Below are 20,676 nucleotides of genomic sequence, written 5' to 3' on the forward strand. Positions count from 1 at the left end.
TTGGTGCGAACACAGCATGACAACATCGCTAGAGATTCAAGAGTGAAATGACAGTGCAGTATTTTGAGCGCCAGAAGCTACCGCCTCTTCTGTCAGCCAATCAGGAACTGAGGAATCAAACTCTCTCACACACACTACTATACTCTCTCACATACAATACTATTCTCTCTCACACACAATACTATTCTTCCCTTGTGGTATGATAATGTACACAGGAAACCTGAACCCTGCAAAATCAGGCAGATAAAGAGCATATGTTGCACATCACACGGCTCAGGTTGCATAAGGATTATGCCCATGAAAACATAGTACAAAAGGGTAGTAAAAAAAACAACAATAAAAAACAGAAGTTCTTGATCATCATCATCCATTAAACTCTGGCATGGCAGACAGCGGAATCATATCTCATGAGAGATTTCTAGATATATTGTTTATGGATTGCATTGTGTCGTGTATTGTATACAATACACAATTATACATAAAAAAGCTAGTTATTAACGGTAAATGTGATTTTTGCCTGATTCCAGGAAACCGATACATTTAATCCATCATCCAAAATGCTGGCTCCGGGACCAGAAAAAATTAGGAGCCAACAGCAGGAAACGCTATCTTGTACATTTCAGTGTGGGTCAAATTTCCTGAACCATCTATTCCTTTCAACCCTTCAAAAATACAGATGCTCAATGACAACAACACCATCCTGCATTTAACTCTTTCCGTTACAAATGAGGATCTGTTTAGGAGAATATGTCCTTATTACCGACCACAGGGTCAATAAACAAAAAGCACCTGTAGGTCAAATAGACATGCAGGACGAGGCCAACTTGAAATAGATGTTCTGTTCTCTCCTCAACTTTGAAAGATGTAGACTTGTAAGCAATGGAGCAACAATAGGATGCGATTGGCCGTCTGCCTAGCACACCATACTCATTAATTTGAAAGTCTACTCTTCATTCATTGTCTTTTTCTCACAACCTGGCAATCATTAGGCAGAATTTGCATCGCAAAAGATCTGCAGAAAAACAGTAACAATGTTGGGCTCTTAAGGATAACACAGCGAGGATTGACGTGTTGCATCATGAGATTGTCACAAAGACTGACGAAGAAAGCCTTATAAGTGAGTTTGGGTTAATTTTTTCTGACAGGATTACAGATTCAGCCAAACAGAAGCAAGAACATTGAAACCACAGCCAAATACTGCAGGCTAGATAGCTTTGATTCATATTTTGGCAGGTACGGCATATACATAGCCCCAAATGAAGATCTGGGGCATGCCAGTCTATTGTACACTTGTATAGTACTTTATACTTAAAACAAGTTTACATCTAGACTAGAATCAGCATACACTTCTAGATGTATTACAGACGTAGTTAATCATGGAACAAATTATAATAGCTGTTTTACAAATACAGACATGTAAATCAAGTTGGTAACAGATGCAGACACACGCACACACACACACACACACACACACACACACACACACACACACACACACACACACACACACACACACACACACACACACACACACACACACACACGACTGTGATACACATCCACCCTCAGAGACAGCTACCACAGACACAATATATTAAGACAAAGATTTAGCATTTATTGAATGCTAAATCTTTGTTAATTTGTAAATGTGTTAATTTAATTCAATGCCTTTAAAGTTGTACTAGCACAAGCGTCCTTACAAAAACGGTTATTTGTTATATTTTGTTCTATTTTTCTATTTTCATTCTAGAAATGTGTATAATATAATTGGTTCTTTCAACTTTCGATAAAGGAATTATAGGGTTAGGGTTAACTCAAATGGATGATCATATATTGCCATTTGGTAAGTGATTTGTGGAGACATATAATGTTGCATCTTTTATGGTCCAAAATATTTCAAAACATCGACTTGCCTATTGTTTAGGCCTTCCAAGCCCCCAAAGAAAGCACCCCGTGGCTGGAAATGGTCTGCATCTGCTTGAGAACGTTCAAACGCTAGAGGCTTTAACAAAATTAAACGATAAACAAAAAAGTTACACCATGACCTCTGTCGTGGCAATTTCTCTATCAGAGTTTGCGTCTAAGACAGATGAGATATTTAGATGCGAAAAGCACACAATACTTGTAGGCAATTGGTGGTCATATATATTTGTAATAAAAGTACGAACAAAGATACATCACAACATCCATCAACAAACAACAGGCATACAATACAATAATCTGAGGCCTCAGATGGGAGTTCGCCCTGCGTCTTACTTCATGCTCTAAAGGTTCGCAAGGAGAAGTCCACTGAGTGGCTAAAGTCAGGAGTTCATATACACTTAGATGGGTTCTTGATGGCAGCTGTCCCCCAATAAACCAAAAGCCTTTGTTAACCAGATGGTAATCTATTGATTGAAGTTCCTCAGGATGTAATAAATAAGCGGTCACGGCCGTGCCATGTAACCCTTTGTTTCCCGACAGTCCCCAGGGGGTCGAGGACCTACACGTACACGGAATAGTAAACAAAACCTAAGTTCATAAAGAAGAACGCAACAACATGTAGATTTTCCATCACACCTCCCACTGCCAGATAAAAATTATAACTGATTTGAAGCTTGACTAACATGTAGGCGTAATTGATATACAAGGGAACTAACATTTATTTATACTGTACATTTGAACTAATATACAGACTAATACTATTCTACAATTTAAACAAATGTATGGTTCCCATATCTCAGCATTTATATTTAGACTGTTGCTATATATTCAAGGATTGCTTATATTATTCTTTTATAATGTAGTATCAAGCACTTATTATTTCTTATTTTCTACTCCTTATGTTTTTCTATGCTTAGGCCTATATATATTTATACTCTAGGACGGGAGCAAATGTGATGTGACCCTATATCCCACTGGGAATTAATAAAATATTTCAGATTCAGATCAGATAGAGGCAATTACTTTCAAATAAGTGGTAGACAAGATGGAAAGCGTCTTAATCTAAAGAGTGCCATGTGCACAGATAGTGTGGCTACTTCACCAGTGCTTCTCTTCAAAGGTAGTCTTGCAAGGAGTTGTATGATATTTTCATTGTATTTATTTTGTACTGCCCATAGAAGGCCTTCTGACTGGTCCATTAGAGTTATTATAGTGAGAGCTATGCCACTCCCATTCGCTGTAATATGAACTGCAGTATCAGGCTAGGGCACCAAGGGAAGCGTGCTGGACAACATAGAATGCATGGGGGGGAAATAGCTAAATGCTGTAAAATGAGAATCTCTGTTTATCAATGCATGGGATATTCACTGCCGCTGTGTAAATAACAAAATCTATGGGTAATAGTGAATACTTTTGCTGATACACAATTGAGGGATGTGAAAGGATCTAGTTTTAAGGCAATTTTACAAGCACTGAGGCTACACGAAACGCCCTATATTTGTTTTATCTTATTATTGTCTGACGATACATTAATAAAATAATCATTGGTATTCTGCCATGCATTATTGCTTTAGTTGGGTTGAAAATAAATGTGCTATCACCTTACATTGTTAACCATTACTTAACATTAGTCAATGCTGTTATATTTTTAAACTAACAGTTAATATAGAGTTACATAATGGTGTAGTTATCATTTACGGATGCGTTCATGTTTACTAACGTTGCTCATGTGAATTAAGGTAATAGTTTTCATGTTAACTAAGGTATTAATGTATAGAATATTTAATAGGGTGAGCGTTGGGGTGTCTGTGTTCGGAAACAAGTTGTTGGTGCTGACAAAGTTCAAGGTATTGTTATGTTCTCCAATGTGTTAATTCACTGTAACCTTACATCTGTTCTGTTGCCCCTGCTATACGGTTGAAGTTGGTATACGCTATAGATACATGTTGCTAGATTACGTTATGAGCAGCATTCATGCATTTGGAATGGAGTGCGCCCCTCTACCAGTCCAAGCACACACTAGCTGCGTTTCCATCTAAAAGATGAAGTTCGCAAAAAAGTAATTCGAATTAGGTGCGTTTCCATCAAGTGGTTGGAGCGGGTAACTACCCTAGTTCTGCCTGGAGGTGGCGCTGTAGGCAAAAAATGTATGCCGATACGTGGCTGTAATAAATGGTAGAAATAGAAAAGCTGCAACAAAAGCGGTAAGTCCGCCAATAGAGAAGAGTAACAACAAACTGAGAGGAGAGGAATTCAGCAGCGATTGGTTTCCCTTGGGCAAGTCATAACTGTTCTTTCAGTGAAGTTATCATTGGCTATTTTAACTTCCATCCGTAGACGAAGAAATAGAGAAATTACAATGTAGACAGCGGTAGCAAGGGAAATACGAGGACGACGTTGAGTGCCTTACGTATGGGAGAGCACAATAGGGTGATGACGTTACACGTTGATGTCGGCAGGGTTGCTATGGCCGGTCGTTATGCGGAAACCGGAAAGACTGTCAGTCCTGTGTGTTCAAAGTTTGCTACGTCACAGCTGTTTCGAAAAGTGTGTTTCCATCTCCCATTTTGCGAATTTATTCTCTTTCGTCTTTCTCAAAAAACACCTCACCATGGAAACGCACCTACAGACACACAGACAGTAGGTGCGTTTCCATCCCCCTGATTTTATGCAAACTTTGAAGTATCGAATCAGTAAACGGGGATGGAAACACCAAAATTTGCATCAAAATCCTCTAATTCGCCAAACATTTTATCCGCTCGCTTGAGGTGGTTTTTGAGAAATGCGAAAGAGAGTAAATTTGCAAAAAAGGAGATGGAAACACACTTTTCGAAACAGCTGTGACGTAGCGAACTTTGAACACACAGGACTGAAAGTCTTTCCGATATCCTCATAACGACCGGCCATAGCAACCCTGCCGCCATCAACGTGTAACGTCATCACCCTATTGTGCTCTCCCATACGTAAGGCACTCAACGTCGTCCTCGTATTTCTGTAATTTCTCTATTTCTTCGTCTACGGATGGAAGTTGAAATAGCCAATGATAACTTCACTGAAAGAATAGTTATGACTTGCCCAAGGGAAACCAATTGCTGCTGAATTCCTCTCTCCATGTTTGTTGTTTGTTGTAACTCTTCTCTATTGGCGGACTAACCGCTTTTTGATACATTTGTTACAGCTTTTCTACTACCATTTATTACAGCCCCGTATCGGCATACATTTTTTGCCTACAGCGCCACCTCCAGGCAGAACTAGGATAGTTACCCGCTCCAACCACTTGATGGAAACGCACCTAATTCGAATGACTTTTTTGCAAACTTTCTAAAGATTCGCATCACCTTTAAGATGGAAACGCAATTAGTGGTAGCACGGATCCACTCTGTGTCTTTACTTAGCCAGCCAATAATTGACTTCAGAGGACATTACTCATGTTTGATAAAGCTTTGGCCACGTCGCCACTGGTCTGGAATTTGCTCTATGTTCTATCGTCTTTTTTACTGCAAAATAAAACAATGCCTTTGAGGGAGTTATATATTGTGGCAGAACATATTGCGACATCTCGCAATACATGTTGCAAAACATTTTTTTCCTCAAATGTACCCTTGGGCGCTCCAAATTAATTACACAAAGAACAATAAGATCTGATTTCTTTGCGATTTTGTATCATTTGTTTTCAGAATTTGAAAGTTCAGGCCGACTATGACAGATAGAATAGAAATAAGAAATTATTCTAATGTGAGGGGATCCAGATTACTATGCTAATGTAGCCCAGTCACAGCCTATTTGAGTATATTGCGTTGCAAAGGAACCATGGATCAACTTTTCTTCAAACGTCAAAGTCTAGCCTTTGTCTCTTGCACTTTCTTTTCTATATTCTCGCTCTTGAAAACACACTTTTTATTATTACTTGCACACGCACACACACACACACACACACACACACACACACACACACACACACACACACAGGATAAAGGGCAGCCGAAATCTACACCTACACAGCATGTAGACAGCTCTAAAGAAAAAAATATTTTTCATGCGTACCAGTTATAACATTTCTCAGAGCAGGTAGAACCGTGCTGATTGGAACATCGCTGACATAAATAAAGGTGAACAGCCTTAGATCACAGGACGCGGCGTTGTGTGTGTGCTTCGTGGTTGTGTTCAAAATGAGGGGACACAGGCCTGATGTCAGTGGATACTCCCAGAGCACTGCAGCAATTAGTGATGACAATTTAAATTCCGAATTGCCACCTTTCCGCGGGCGGCCGGGCCAGACGGGTTGAGGAAGTCACCTATCTAATAGATGCCACATGATATTAATGTACACAGGCGCAGCCTCTAACCTGGCAGCCACAGCAAAATCAATCAAGGGCCGGGCAACGCGATCGTGTGATAAATATGCCTTCAGCAGCCAGGTACCAGAGCTAATGGTCTCCAAAGTATTTCTGTCAGAGACAGAACTCCTATTAATTATTCAGTCGTCTGCGCTGCCGTGCTGGGGTGATACGTTACAATATTTACAGTGCTGCTGCCTCGAACCTTGGGTTGTGTGGGCTAGAGCCCTCTCGCCAACTGGGGAGCATGTAAGGGCTATGTCATGTCCCAGATGAGGCAACTTAACACATCTGCTTCCTGACCATCTGCTTTGGATTCAACCCAGTAATGCCCTGTGGAGTACTAAGCCATGGAGGACTTACAGAAAAACATTAATTTGCTTCCATAACCGGACTCACGCTACAACAGATTACATTGTAAAAGTACTGAGCATTAACAAAAAGATATGCTATGAATTTGGTGACAGCATATAAACTAAATAGAAATTCAGATTTTCATCCATAAAGGCCTAATAGACACACTCAATATAGGAGACAATGATGTAGCCTCGAGGCTCGATCTATTATGACCCAAAGCGTGTCAAAACATGAATTGGTTCATCAATGAATACAAGTAAATAAATACAAATGGCAGCCTATTGTCAAGGCATTACAACACCCCAACAAAAGAAGGGCCATGGTGAAAAATCCAGCGGTAACATTTCTACCACGACGCTCACACATGGAGTTAAATCCCCCTTTCATTTCGCCCACATCGAGGGAGTGTGTGGCAAGAGGGGAGGGGGGTCTTAAAGGGTGTGTGTGTGTGTGTGTGTGTGTGTGTGTGTGTGTGTGTGTGTGTGTGTGTGTGTGTGTGTGTGTGTGTGTGTGTGTGTGTGTGTGTGTGTGTGTGTGTGTGTGTGGTCACGTGGGTTCTCCGCTAAGTATGCACAGTAGTGACGTGGGAGCGCTCCGTCAGTGTAGCGCGCGGCCGGACAGCCCAGCAACAGCCCGCGCGGCGGCAGCAGCAGCAGCAGCGGCAGCAGCGCTTCAACCGCTCTTCTATTCTCCAAGCACCGCTCTTCGTCAGAGGGAGCTCGCACGGCACTGTGTGTTCAGAGACAGGTGCTGGACTGTTGACCACGAACGAAAGCTAGTTGTTTTTTTTGTTTTTTTCACTGCATTCCGATAAAGCTTTAAATAGTCGGAACATGATTTGTATTTAATGGGCTGGGTGGGGGGGGGGGGGGGGGGGTGGGGTGGGGGGGTAGGCCTATTGTGATTTGATTCAAAGCTCATGTGATCGTAAGCAGCCCGACGCGTGGACGGATCGGTACCTCCCGTTTGGCCGCCGGTTCAACACTGTCCTGCCTTCTTTTCATCGATCATCAGGCCACGGGAGGAGGAGATGAACACGAAGGATCGTGTGCGTATGTGCAGGCAATAGAGGCGGACTGCTGCGGTCCTTATTTATTCTCATGATTTCATTCATGAAATGAATTTGTACTACACGGATAAATAAAGCCTACAGAAAAACACCAAAACAGAAAAAAGGGAACCAAGGGAGGAGGAAGGGAAAGAAGAACCGGGCGAGGCGGACCGCGCTATAAACGGGGTGGGAGCTCCAGCTTGGCGGCTTTACTCCGCACACACCCAAGACAACAACACACAGTCCAGCTGCTGCGTCCAGAAATAAACGCGTCCATCTACGTTCTCCAGGGCGAGGAATGTGTTTTGCATGATCATACAGGGGGCCACAGAAAAGGACAGATCACGGAGAAAGAGGAGAGCGAGAGGGGCCATGGGATGGAAGACATTCCGAGTGGATCCTCGCGACCTCACGCCTTCCAGCCGCCGCAGCAGCAACAGCAGCCGAGCTGCAGTGTGAAGAGGTAGGCTAGACGCAACAATCCTTTATCTCTCCCCCTGCCACCTTATCACACACTGACGCCTGTCATACACACCCCAGACCCCTGCATACATTAACATCCAGCTGTCATATGATTTGGCCGAAGCCTATACAGCATATACATCCTATCCGCCCTTTCCAGCGTTCAATCCAGCAGCAGTAGCAACCTCATTGCTGCCGTACGACTCTATCCTCTCTCTTCCTCTACACTCCGTTCAGTCCGCCGTCTTGCCCTCCTGAAAACATTCAATACTCTAACCTGCAAAGTTGCTGCTGCGATACACAGTTGCAAACAAGAGCAATTCGATTAAATTAATCCAATTAACTTAGCTTTTTAAATATATTCATTGCGTCCATCCATCTGTGCAAGCTGGCACTTAGCTCCCACGCGTAGAGAAATCTATCTGCTGAGGTGGACATAAAAAAGCATCGGTTTTTACTCTGCCCATCTGCATGCCCAGTCTTGTGCACTAGACTATGAAACTTTAATAGGCTCTAATTTTCTAATGGCCCAATGGCCTGATTCTTAACTGATGGCTTAACTCCTGTAACACTTTCCCAAATAGAGTTAGAAATCAGAGATTACTAGGAATGTACCAAAAATAACCTGAAAAAAGGAAAACTAAATATAACAGATATGTGACTCAGAGGTCTCTGAATGCAGAAATACATTACTACTCATACAGCTGTTTATGTTAGAACAAAGCAACATCCTTTGCCATGGCAACATCCCCCACCCAGTGGACCAATGTACCCCCAAGTCGTTTAACCTTTTAGCATGACATCGATGGATTACCTTCACACAGCCATCGGGTTGTGGTCGAATTATTTTAGGTCTTCAAAAGTTGGATGTCATCCAGCAGTATGAGTGACAGTTAAGACCAAAAACCTTTATGCTTATGGGGGTTGGAGAATACAGAAGTATGGTGTTTTACATGTTTGCACATCTCACAACACTGAATAAATTCAATAAAATAATACCAAGAGCAGCTGAAGCCTCTGCACACAAAGGCGTGTGTGTGTGTGTGTGTGTGTGTGTGTATGCCCACATGTGTGTTTGCATATGTGTGTGTTTGTTTATATGTTTTGTGGTAGAGAGCAAAGCCGTTCATACCTTAAAGCAGAACAAACAGAATTAGTCTCTAAATAAATACTCAGGCCTAAAGTTGATATTTGTGAATGATAACTCTTGCTGTTTCCTTTGAGAAGCTTTGCGGTACATAACGGGAAGCCAGCTGCAGCTTTTTTCCCCTCAGTTGTTCCGGACTATTTCATCTGACTTTGTCTTTGCTTTGCATGAAGCCCTTGGGGCTTCATGCAAATAAACCCTCCTCCAATTTCTCAGAACAGCTGTCTTTGCAACAGATGACGCAACAAAACAGTCATTATAAACATGAAGTCAATAGAGGTGCTCTGCTCTGCCTCCCTCCCTCACACAGTAAGGGGGTGTGCATACACTTTTCAGCCTAGGTCACGTTGCACAGACTGAATTCATCCACGTTTATGTCTTCCCCTTTTGAAGGTCTTAGTCAGCGCTACAGCAACGCTTAACTTGCTGATAGTAATTCAAAGGTTATACATTTACAGTAAATATTTATTCTGGTCACGGACATGTCGTGTGCATGTTGCAGTTGCATGAGATAACACAGGCTATGTTAAAAAGAAAGACATTTTAATAATACAATAAAATAAAAAGCACATAATAGCAGCATACATTTAAACTTCCTCGCATTAGGCACTTTATTGTTGTTGACCAAAATGTTATACCTTGTTATTATTGTAAATACCTTACTTTTAGCTCAATTTAAAGCAATAACTTATTAAAATGCTTCTCAGAAGTGGAGATATGGACATCCCAAAAAGACTTCCCATAGTATATCAATAAAGAACTGAACATTAATTTAATAAAGTGTTCAACTTGAATAATGAGGCAAATCAACATTGATAGGGATGCGTCTCTTTTCGGAAGAATATGGCCCGCAGTTCCTCAGAATTTAAGCGCTAGTAATTCTGAGTAATCTTATATTTTAGGCATTGACCTAAATGCACTACAAAAGCATAGACTTGGCAATGATGAACCATTCATAAGAAAAAGACCTGACCTTGAACTCCTGTTCACGAATGTATGCACTATAGATGAAGCTAAACCTCATTTCAATGTGGCTCCCTTGATGCACACACTTACACTAGCACTAGTACACTAGTTGCTCAGCTGAAAACTCCTCCTACATATTGCATGACTAAGGATTTGACTACCCGTCCAAAAAAAAAGAACACAATAAATAGATCATGCATGCATGGTAAACATAATAAAAAAACAAAAAAACATTTAAAACAGTGTATGAATGAAAGTATGTATTTCCGTCGCTTAGTCATTGTTAAGTGTAAGTATAAGAGTTCTCAGTACGTCCTGGAAGAAAACCACAAAGTTACCAAATAGGCAACCTGGTACAAATAAATAACTAAAGTATCTACAACGCAATAGATCATGAAATCAAATTAGGCAAGTCTCATTTTCTATAGGCCAATACATGTATCATATTGTTAATAATTGCTCAACAGTTGGGAGTTGTTTTTATCCAAAGCAGGGACAGAATAGGACAGAAAATAGCTAATTAAAAGGAACATATTTTAACCGTTTTAACACATCGGTTATTTTGACATGTTTTTATTCTTTTTGTTTTTGGTTGCCAGTTATCTCTGCATCTCATACTTACAGTGCGTCATTATACTGTCACTTCTTACCAGCCTTTCTGATTATTGATCGCTGAGGAGCCACTGTGGCCCCATTCAGCACAAGTGTAACTAATTGGCTTGCATTGAAGTGACATTGATGGGGAAGGCAAGGAAATTAATTAACGAAGGAATAGAAAATGATGGAAAGAAAACTGGATGTTGGATCCGACTGCTATATTACCATTCATATCCAGCCCGGCTAATCTCCCTGGCTATGTGTGTCTTTGTTGGAAGTCGGTTTCTATTGACGTGCCTGCACATCACTCTCGTTGCGCACCTCACAATCTATATAATTAGTCTGTGTTTGTATGGACAACAGTGGCAGCTCTCTCAGAGTATAGGTTATTGTCTGATATAAAACATGTTAACCTTTAACACAAATGCGCCTTGGCCCCTTGCTCGTTAGCTTTATTGGATGGGTTGTGTAAGCTTATGAGCTCAGATGAATGAGAAAATGAAAATAGAACATTGAACATAGATATCAGCCAAACACTAACACACAAAAAAAAAAAAAAGCAAACAACTGTTCCCCATTGAATGTGCAGGGCATTCAAAAACAGAATGTGGCTGGCTTGGCCCAGCTATTCTTATCGGAAAACAATAAGTCATTGTCATAAGAGAACATTCATTGTCATGCATTATCACCATGGTCTGTAAAAAAAAACAAGCCCGAGGCGAAATACTGATTCCAATCAGGGTATATTTGATGTCAGTATATTATTACGTGGCACATACATGCACTATATTTTGTATTCTTGTCCAGTAATGATTGAGGGTGTCTTGATAGGAGCAATACATGGTTTCATCCCGGGAGGAACTTATTGTTTGCCTCCAATAGTCTGTTGATGGAAGCTGCTGCCGTAGACACAGTTTGCATTGTGACTTGGCTAGAGAGAATCGTATTGCATACTTGAATCTTATCATGCCAGTGAATAGTAATGAAATCAATGTGTATGTATGTATGGCATGCATGTTTGTATGTATTAATCAAGGAGAAAATATATTCTGGAAATTATAAGTTTATATGAGGCTTCAGTTTAATATACCTGAAATAACCATATAACCTTTGAGGTTGAGGGTTTTGTGTACTTTTGTATTAATATCCATGAGTGTGTGTGTATGTATGAGGTTGCATCCTGTATGGATCTGTTAATTTGGATTTGCATGGTTGTGTGAATTTTAATTTGTGTCTTTGTGTGTGTGTGTGTATATTTCTTTATGTGAGTTAGTGTATGTGTGTCTGTCAGCCTGCGTGTGTGTGTGTGTGTCTGAGCCTGTTTATGGGAAAGTGAGTGTCCATGAGCATGTGTGTGTATGTGTGTTTGTTGGGTTATGTGCAGAATATAGTACGGTCTGAGCCAGTGAGAGTGTGTTTGTGTGTCTGTGTGTGTGTGAACCTGTGTTTGTGTGTGTCCTTGTGTGTGTGCATGCATGAGTGCATGCATGTGCGTGTGCTTACATGCTCTCATATGATGAAGCTGCCTGGGTGATTGGGTGTCTCCAGCAGTCAGCAGGTAGCAAAGGAGGGTGAATGTCAGGTGAAAGCTTTTGTCGCCAGCGGCGGCACATAGCTGCAGCGCCACTGCTTGCTGGACCCTGAGAATTCACTTTGACAGATGCATCCCTTCCTAGGTTGAAGCAGTTCTGCGGGGGTCTGATAGGACGTGTTTGCTCAAGCGGTTCGGAGTAGCATTAGCAAGCACAGTGTTGTGCAAACCTGCAATTTATACATCAACCATAGGCATTCGTCCGGTTAATGACGTGCGTGAACCGGCCGCCATTTCGTTCATGCCCGACACTAGACGGCAACCTCATATACCCGATCTTTATACATTTTTTATAGTATAACATAGAATAACATTTCAAACCAGACTGTCTTCTATTTAAATTAGATTATTGTTGGTGAATATTGTTACATTATATCACACACAAATGCAGAAATGCCTAATGAATAATTTTGTTCTGCAACAATTTCCTAACTCAAACCACTCACGCATGTTCAATACAGTGATACAGCGACGTTCACAAAATATTTTAAGTCGGCCTACAACAAAGGAAATAGGTTAACTTAGCACTTCCTCACAGGAGGCAGCAATTTGGGTATTTTAATATGTAAAGATTAATTTTGAATTACCACAAAGAAAATATAACCATTTGAGATGAAAAAGGTCCACCAACAAGCACAAACACCCTCTCTGCAGCTAGGTCGTTTGGCTTCAAGCCTTTGAGCAGTTGCAATTCTGGACACTTGCCAAGACACCTTTTATCTGCTTTTTACCTTATATCTCTGTTTTTTTCTCATTTCTATAGATAAGAGAGATTAACTGCCGCGGAGGTGACCTTTTCCACATCCATATGGAAGCCAGACGATGAGCAAGACCCAGAGTTTGTCAGCCGTGCAAAAAGAAAAGAAAAAATGTGCATCAACTCCATGGGTAGAGGATCGCTACCTTTCCAGCTCCTCTAAGACCCCCGATAACCGTGTTCCACGCTGCGTTGGGGTGTGTAGGGGGGAGGAACTAGGGTAGCATTCCCCAGTTCCTAGTTTTACTCAAAGTCTAAAACTACTGCAAGCTCACCAGTCCCTTTAGCTGTTGGACGCCACATGTTTGAGGTGACTCCCGTTGACCGCCGCCTCCCTTCAACTCAAACTCCACCATGTCGTGGAGACGGAGGCACTGCTGCCCCATTAAGATGACCTGGACCGTCAAGCGCTCGGTGTTCCGCACCCAGGTGGCGGGCCTACTATCGCTTGCCCTGCTCTTAACCTTCTTCCTGTTCTTCAGCCATCAGGACTGGCTGCCCGGACGCAGTGGGCCCCGCGAAAGCCCCTTGTCCTACACCGTGCACGGTTTCCGTGGCCCCAAGGTGGAGTTAAACCAGAGCTCCTCCATCAGGAGCCTCTGGAAGGAGATGGGGTACGTGGCGCCAAAGCATCCGCTCAACCTCAGCTCTCAGCATGTGGCGGAGGTGGGCGAGATCGGGGGAGGAGGGGAAGAAGGGCTAGTCCGGACAGGGGTAATGGGGCTGGAGGATTCCATGAGTGCCAACAACAGTTTACAGAAGGAGATGGGTATAGGCGGGAAGCTCAGCGCACATCCATACCGCTACATCTTGAACGAGCCTTTCCTGTGCCGAGATAGCACACCCTTCCTCGTCCTGCTCATCGCTGCCGAACCGAGCCAGGCCGTCGCCCGCAACGCCATCCGCCAGACATGGGGCAATGAGAGTGCGGCAATGGGGCTGGGCTTTGTGCGCCTCTTCCTGCTCGGAGTAGGCAAGAGCGCAGAGAGTGCCCTCCAGAGCAGTATCGAGGAGGAGAGCCATGTCCACCATGACATCATCCAGCAGGACTACCAGGACACGTACTATAATCTCACCGTCAAAACCCTGATGGGTATGAACTGGGTGGCCGCTCACTGCCCGCAGGCCCGCTATGTGATGAAGACCGACAGCGACATGTTCGTCAACACTGAGTATCTCATCCAGAAGCTGCTGAAGCCCGAGCTGCCACCCAGGCAGAGGTTCTTCACAGGCTACCTGATGAGGGGCTACGCGCCCAACCGGAACAAGGACAGCAAGTGGTACATGCCGCCGGAGCTGTATCCGAGCGAGCGCTACCCCATTTTCTGCTCGGGGACGGGTTACGTGTTCTCGGGGGACATGGCAGAGCTGATATACCAGGCATCCCTGAGCATACGCAGGCTGCACCTGGAGGACGTCTATGTGGGGATCTGCCTGGCCAAGCTGCGCGTCGACCCGGTGCCGCCCCCAAACGAGTTCCTCTTTAACCACTGGCGGGTGTCCTACTCCAGCTGCAAGTACAGCCACCTGATCACATCCCATCAGTTTCAGCCCAACGAACTCCTCAAGTACTGGAACCACCTGCAGACCAACAAAGCCAACGCCTGCGTGAACATGGCCAAGGAGAAGGCGTCCAGGTATAGACACCGGAAGTTCCATGGGGAGCGGCCCCACTAAGGTCCTTTCTCAGTACTCTCCAAATTCCTGTCGAGGGAAGATATGGGAGGAAAGGGGGATTCAAGGTTTCGCCACATTGTGGCAGCTGCAGCTGGGAAATTGGGAGATGTAAGCACTATACACTTGTATGTGGAAGAGCACAATGTTTTTGGTATCATGTAGTCGACGATTGAAGATATTTTTTTAATTTCCAAGAGCCGTTGAATATTGTAAACCTTGTTGAGCTGTTTCGATGAGAGAGTTCATGTCTATGTGCAATACTAAGCATGCACACAAAAAAAAATACAGAGGTTTAAGAGCAGTCATTGTGACGTTTCAGGTGCCAATAGAACGCGGGGAAACACATTACAGTTCATGGTGGGGGCTGTTCTGTATACTGGTGGTATGGTATACAAAGAGTGGGGCTAACTGTGACCCACATTTTTATAGAACATTTATGAAACAAATGGTTTGCCACAGTTAAAGGAGTATATGACTATATATAAATGTAATATCTTGAAAGTTACTACTACCTAACTATGAATGACTGTATCTTTGATGTGGACCAGTAATGCTGCCCTGTTTCTCAATGTTTATTTTACACAATTATGAAAAAAAATCAGGACTGTAAAGAGAGGGTTTATCTGTCAAATTCTGTATTTTATTTATGATATACACTCACAGTAACATGTCAGAGATGGATGAGATTGTATTTTTTAAAGCTTTACATCAAGTGAATCTGCACTTGGACTCCAATTAAATGTTTTGAGTTAAGATGGGTTGCAATTGTCTGTGCCTTTTCATTGAAAATCTCAAGTGATTTACAGCTTGACTGTCATCCACATTCAATGTCACTTCCACACAGTAGTGTTAAATGATCTCACTGAATAGAATTTATTTGAAAAACCACAGGGCTTCTGTTGTTTTTTTTAAAGGAGATTTGAATTGCAAAACAATGCGTGTATGTATGAATGATTTTGGGGGAAACTAGGGCAGCGTGGGGATTGTTAACATTTGTGCACACACTCCAGCTCTTAAAGTCACCAATAAAGAAGAGGATGGATAATTGGGTGACAACTTGAAAGAAAAGTACTCTCATTGAGCTATGGCAGGTGACTTATATCTCTGTTGCGACCACACACACCTCTATCGACACTTGTCCTTCAGATCTTATTCTTATCTGCTTTGCATCTGGATTTGGTTTGGTTTACAGTAAATCAAGGACCAGAGTTTGTGCTTCCATTAAAGTATGCAAATCCCTCCAAGTTTCCTATATGGACATCTGAAGACCAAGAAGCCAGAGGTATAGAATTGTCTTAGATAAGTCATGCAGTGACAGATAATTATATCCTGCTTACGCCCCAGGCAAAATAGCTCGTTGGCTTGCAGTCCGATCCCTCGATATTCTCCAATGAACATCTTAACTTAAGAGTTATTTTACGTAATCTTTAACCGCATCAATAGGGAGGTCTGTTTTATGGGAGCAGCACAGCACATTAATGTTAATTATTTAAATGAAAAATAAACCTCTACAGGAAGGAAGAGTGTAATGTGGATCATATAGCCATTTGCACTTGCTACTTCAAACAATAAGCATTGTATATTGTACTCACATATAGATGTGGAGTCATAACTTGGGAAAAGTGTTTAGATTCTCTTTGCAGCACAAATTTCATTTCAGCACTAGGTTGAACTATCTGAATGTACACTAAATAAAAGAGCAAAAGGTCTTGTTTTTGACATTAATTACATTGCTAATATTTGGTAATGTTAACTTAACATTGGCCAAGTCCAATAAATGTGCATCCTATAGGCCACAAGATGAAACAAATTAAAGGTTGCAGGAAATATAGGGACATCGTGGAAAATAAGAGGGGGGAGAGACGGACAGATCTGTGGAAAAAGTGAGATAAAGTACCGGAAATACTTTTACAGGAAAAACGGAATGAGGCAAGGCAAAAATGAGAAAACAAAATGAAAGACCCTGAGTAAAGGAAGAGGGGGTAGGAGGTGGGGTCTGGAAGTGGAAAAAAATGAAGAGAAAGCTATAGTGATGAATGACGCACAGGTTGGCTGTGAAGCATTGGTATAAGAACTGTGCAGCTGTAAACGTAGATGAAAAAAAGGAGGCAGTGGTGATGGTTGTGGTGCGTTGGTCAGAAGAGCGATTGAGATGTCGAACGTGATGGAGTAGGGACTGTGGCCAGGGCTTAACACTGCAGCTCACCGCTTCTGGGAAAGCAGAGAAGTGAAGGTACAATTCTGTAGTAGACAAATATACTGACCTTTCTGGACCGGCCAAGAGTCCAACTTGGTGAAATTCAACTGCAGCAACTGCGGTGAAAATCGTTTGAGCAAATGTTTTAAGGCAGACATTTATTTTGTTGCATAGAAAAATATTGACATGCATCTCTTCAACAGTTAAGCAAAAATAAATAACTAATGAAAATATAATAACTGCCAAATTTAGTTTTTGCATGACAAATAACAAGTCGCACGTGGAGGTTTGGGAGATCCAAACTTCATGGTTTCAATTAAATCATGTCCAAAAAATGTATCAATAAGGATCAGTTTTTCCACCTTGATGTGAGGCTCCTAAGAATTCTTCTTCTTGGAAGAGACAGCACTTAAAACAGATGGCAGATTCCGTCCAAGGCTCATGGTCTTGAAGGAATCGAGCCAACGTCTATTTATAAATGTTATTTGACAGGGACACTGCAGAATTTGCAAGCTGCACCCTGAATTAATTTATTTGGTCTATCAGAACAGGCTTCTCTGGTCATGCTTGTCCTGGCTACCAAACCAGACGAACAAGCATCGACAAACAAATTATAATGATCTATTCATAACAACATATTAATTGCCAATTCAACAAGCCTATAAGCCTATTCAAAATGTTTGGTAAATGTTTCGATACTATTTGGTTTTAACATTCAAATCTAATCAGTCTAACTTCCTCTACAGCTGCTCCATGTTTGTGAGGCGGCCCACTTCTCTGGTCTGGCAGCCATGCTCTGCATTTCATACCGATAACACTTTTTCCTCTCCCCCTCATATAAAGGCCTTCAGCGGGCTGACATGCTGAAATCTGCAAGAGTAGACAGGTACCACCAAATCCTAAATTCCTAAGGATCTTTAAAAAATATATTCACAGTCCTGCCTAATACAGATTGTAGGCAACTTGGTCAACATGTTAATTTTAAATTGTCTCTTTACAATATCCTCCAAGTATTGCTAAGTGTTTAGATCCCATGGAAAAAAAACAGCATTGGTATTCCTTTTGTTTTATATTCTTGGCTTTTGGTGTGTTTAGCAATTGAAAGGGAAGATATTTAGTAACATTCTGGCGAGGCCATCTAAGTGTATTAAAAAGGCTTAAGACCATGGCAGATCAGAAACCCAAAGACCGTCAGGAAGGCACTGCCTATCCTTCAGCTAGTAGGATAATGTTTCTGGGCAGGCTTCTGTTGGCACGGTTCAGTAGTGACTAGTGACTTCATTTGAGGGCTCATGTCTTGGATAAAATGTAGACGTAACATAAAACTTTATCTTAGGGAATGTCAGGAGCTTTTTTGTCAAAATGAAAACAAGAGAACCCTGCTATTTTTTCATATCTGAAATAGCTTGAGGCAATTGTCCACAAATGTGCATTATGAACCATAACAGAGGTTCCATTTTTGTGATAGTTAATACTTACCTGAATGGAACTGTAGGTGCAATATTTATCGTTTGAGATTGTGTGTGATTAATCGTTGAAATATATATTATTTTATAAATTCGACAACATTATTTGATCTACTATTTCCCAATATTTAATTCCTATTTTACTGAGAGACAATGAGCAATCAATCAAAATCCTAACCCAACCTTAGTGTATGAAATAATTATCAGCGTTTCCTAACAAAGCTGCACATCTTAACTGGGGCATCTGAGTGTATGAGCACACTTGTAACACTCAAATATATGTGAGCATATCATATATTTCACTGGAGTGCCAACGTGCACATTACAATTACCCTTGTAATTGTAGAGTTGGAACCATGAGGCATTTGTGAAATAGAACACCACTGGAATAGTGTTGAACGAGTCCAAACAAGCAGTGATGACGAGGCCTTGGATAAAGAGCTGTTAGATAACGTTATAATGCTGACATTAATTTGGCAGCAGACTACTGTTTTCCAACTCTTCTCTCCCTCTCTTTCACACATACACCCAACAATTTTTCCTTCTGGTCACGCAGTCTCCCTCTCTCCCTTAAGACACACACACACACACGCACGCACGCACGCACACACACACACACACACACACACACACACACACACACACACACACACACACACACACACACACACACACACACACACACACACACACAAAAATCTCACAAGCACACATTCCCCTCAATGTGTGAAAGCACTTAAAAAGGCAGTAAACCCTAACCCTTTTTATTTTTTTGTCTTATATGATCGCCAACATAGTAATCGATGCAATTTCAGAAGTAACTGAAATATGGACGGAAGAGGGCGTGGACAACAAATGTACAAACAAACCTGAAAGGGTGCGCACGCACACAAACACACACAAAAGTCAAAGCAGGCACATAAAATCAAAATGCTTTTCTTGCTCAGACATCTTCTTCAAATCTTCATTGCAGCGTCATCACGCACACGGCCACACCCTCACACCCACAGACAATCCATACATACATCCATCCATACATACATACATACATACATACATACTGCAGCACATTTCAGCCTGGGTTGAACACTGATTGCCAGATGGAACAGATGAGGGCGAGGGCCAGAAAAATGGCAGAGAAAAGAGATTGTGACAAGGATGTATTCCGAGAGTTGGTGGGCTTCGGTATCTCACGGCTTAGATCTTCATTCCGCCTATATGACCTTGGCTGAGATTGGTAGGTAAGAAGCGCCAGTCGAGTTGAAACATGGTCCAATCGGCTATAGGACATGAATTTCCGATGGGTTTTGCTTGTATAATGCCTCACACGAGGATGGGGGATTTAGCATGTGTGCATATACACACACACACACACACTTGTACATGTTCAGAACAAAATCAAAAAGCATCATACTAGACACACAGGAGCATCCATGTGTTCGCACTCACACAGATATAGAAGAAAATAAAAAGGATAGCACAAAACCAATATTAATCCTTGGCTAGGACTGTGCTGGACATTGATGCAGTTTACTAATATGAACTTGTAGCATGTTGTTTCTTCATTGAACCACTTTCATTTAAGATCCCATGGCATGCTTCTTTATGAATGCTTTTATGTGGCTGTTAGCGGGCCCCTAATACAGTACTTGAAGACGTTCAAGAAATTCAGCCTTGGTGCAGAAATACAGCCACTACAAGCCAGTCCCACAATGAGCTTTCCACAAACATGCCATTTTTTAGAGGCGGGTCAAGGTGGAGGGTGGGGTGTGGCCCTGAGCAGCTTGCGGCCATGGTACTAGGGCTTGGCGATATGACAATATATATCGTGAGGAGATATAAAAATGTCTATCGTTTCATATTATGCTCTATCGTTTATATCGTCTTGTCGCAAATCACACTCTTTACGCTAATATTTTTCGGCAATTGGACGACGCTTTACGTTCCACACGGCACTTGAAGGCAACACGAACAAAAATGGAGGAGAGTGAACGTGAAACGTCTGAACAGGAGAAGGACTCCGACGACCAGCCAAGAAGTGAGCTCGTACCTAAAAGAGGGGCTACTTAAATCGTATGGACAAGTCATGATTTTCCCCACCCCCTTAGTGTGCACCTCTATAAAATACAGTAACAATAAAATATAATT

The 20,676-nt window shown here is 42.0% G+C and overlaps 1 protein-coding gene across 1 annotated transcript; it reads left to right on the plus strand.

The window, feature by feature from the left end:
* The first annotated feature begins 7,217 nt into the window (after positions 1-7,217).
* Positions 7,218-15,753, plus strand: b3galt2 (UDP-Gal:betaGlcNAc beta 1,3-galactosyltransferase, polypeptide 2). Its single transcript, XM_030372939.1, has 2 exons — positions 7,218-8,131; positions 13,195-15,753. The coding sequence occupies exon 2, from the start codon at positions 13,543-13,545 to the stop codon at positions 14,863-14,865; it is 1,323 nt and encodes a 440-aa protein (XP_030228799.1). The 5' UTR covers positions 7,218-8,131; positions 13,195-13,542; the 3' UTR covers positions 14,866-15,753.
* The last annotated feature ends 4,923 nt before the right edge of the window (positions 15,754-20,676 follow it).

Source organism: Gadus morhua, chromosome 12, assembly GCF_902167405.1.
Source record: "Gadus morhua chromosome 12, gadMor3.0, whole genome shotgun sequence".
Lineage (NCBI taxonomy): Eukaryota > Metazoa > Chordata > Actinopteri > Gadiformes > Gadidae > Gadus > Gadus morhua.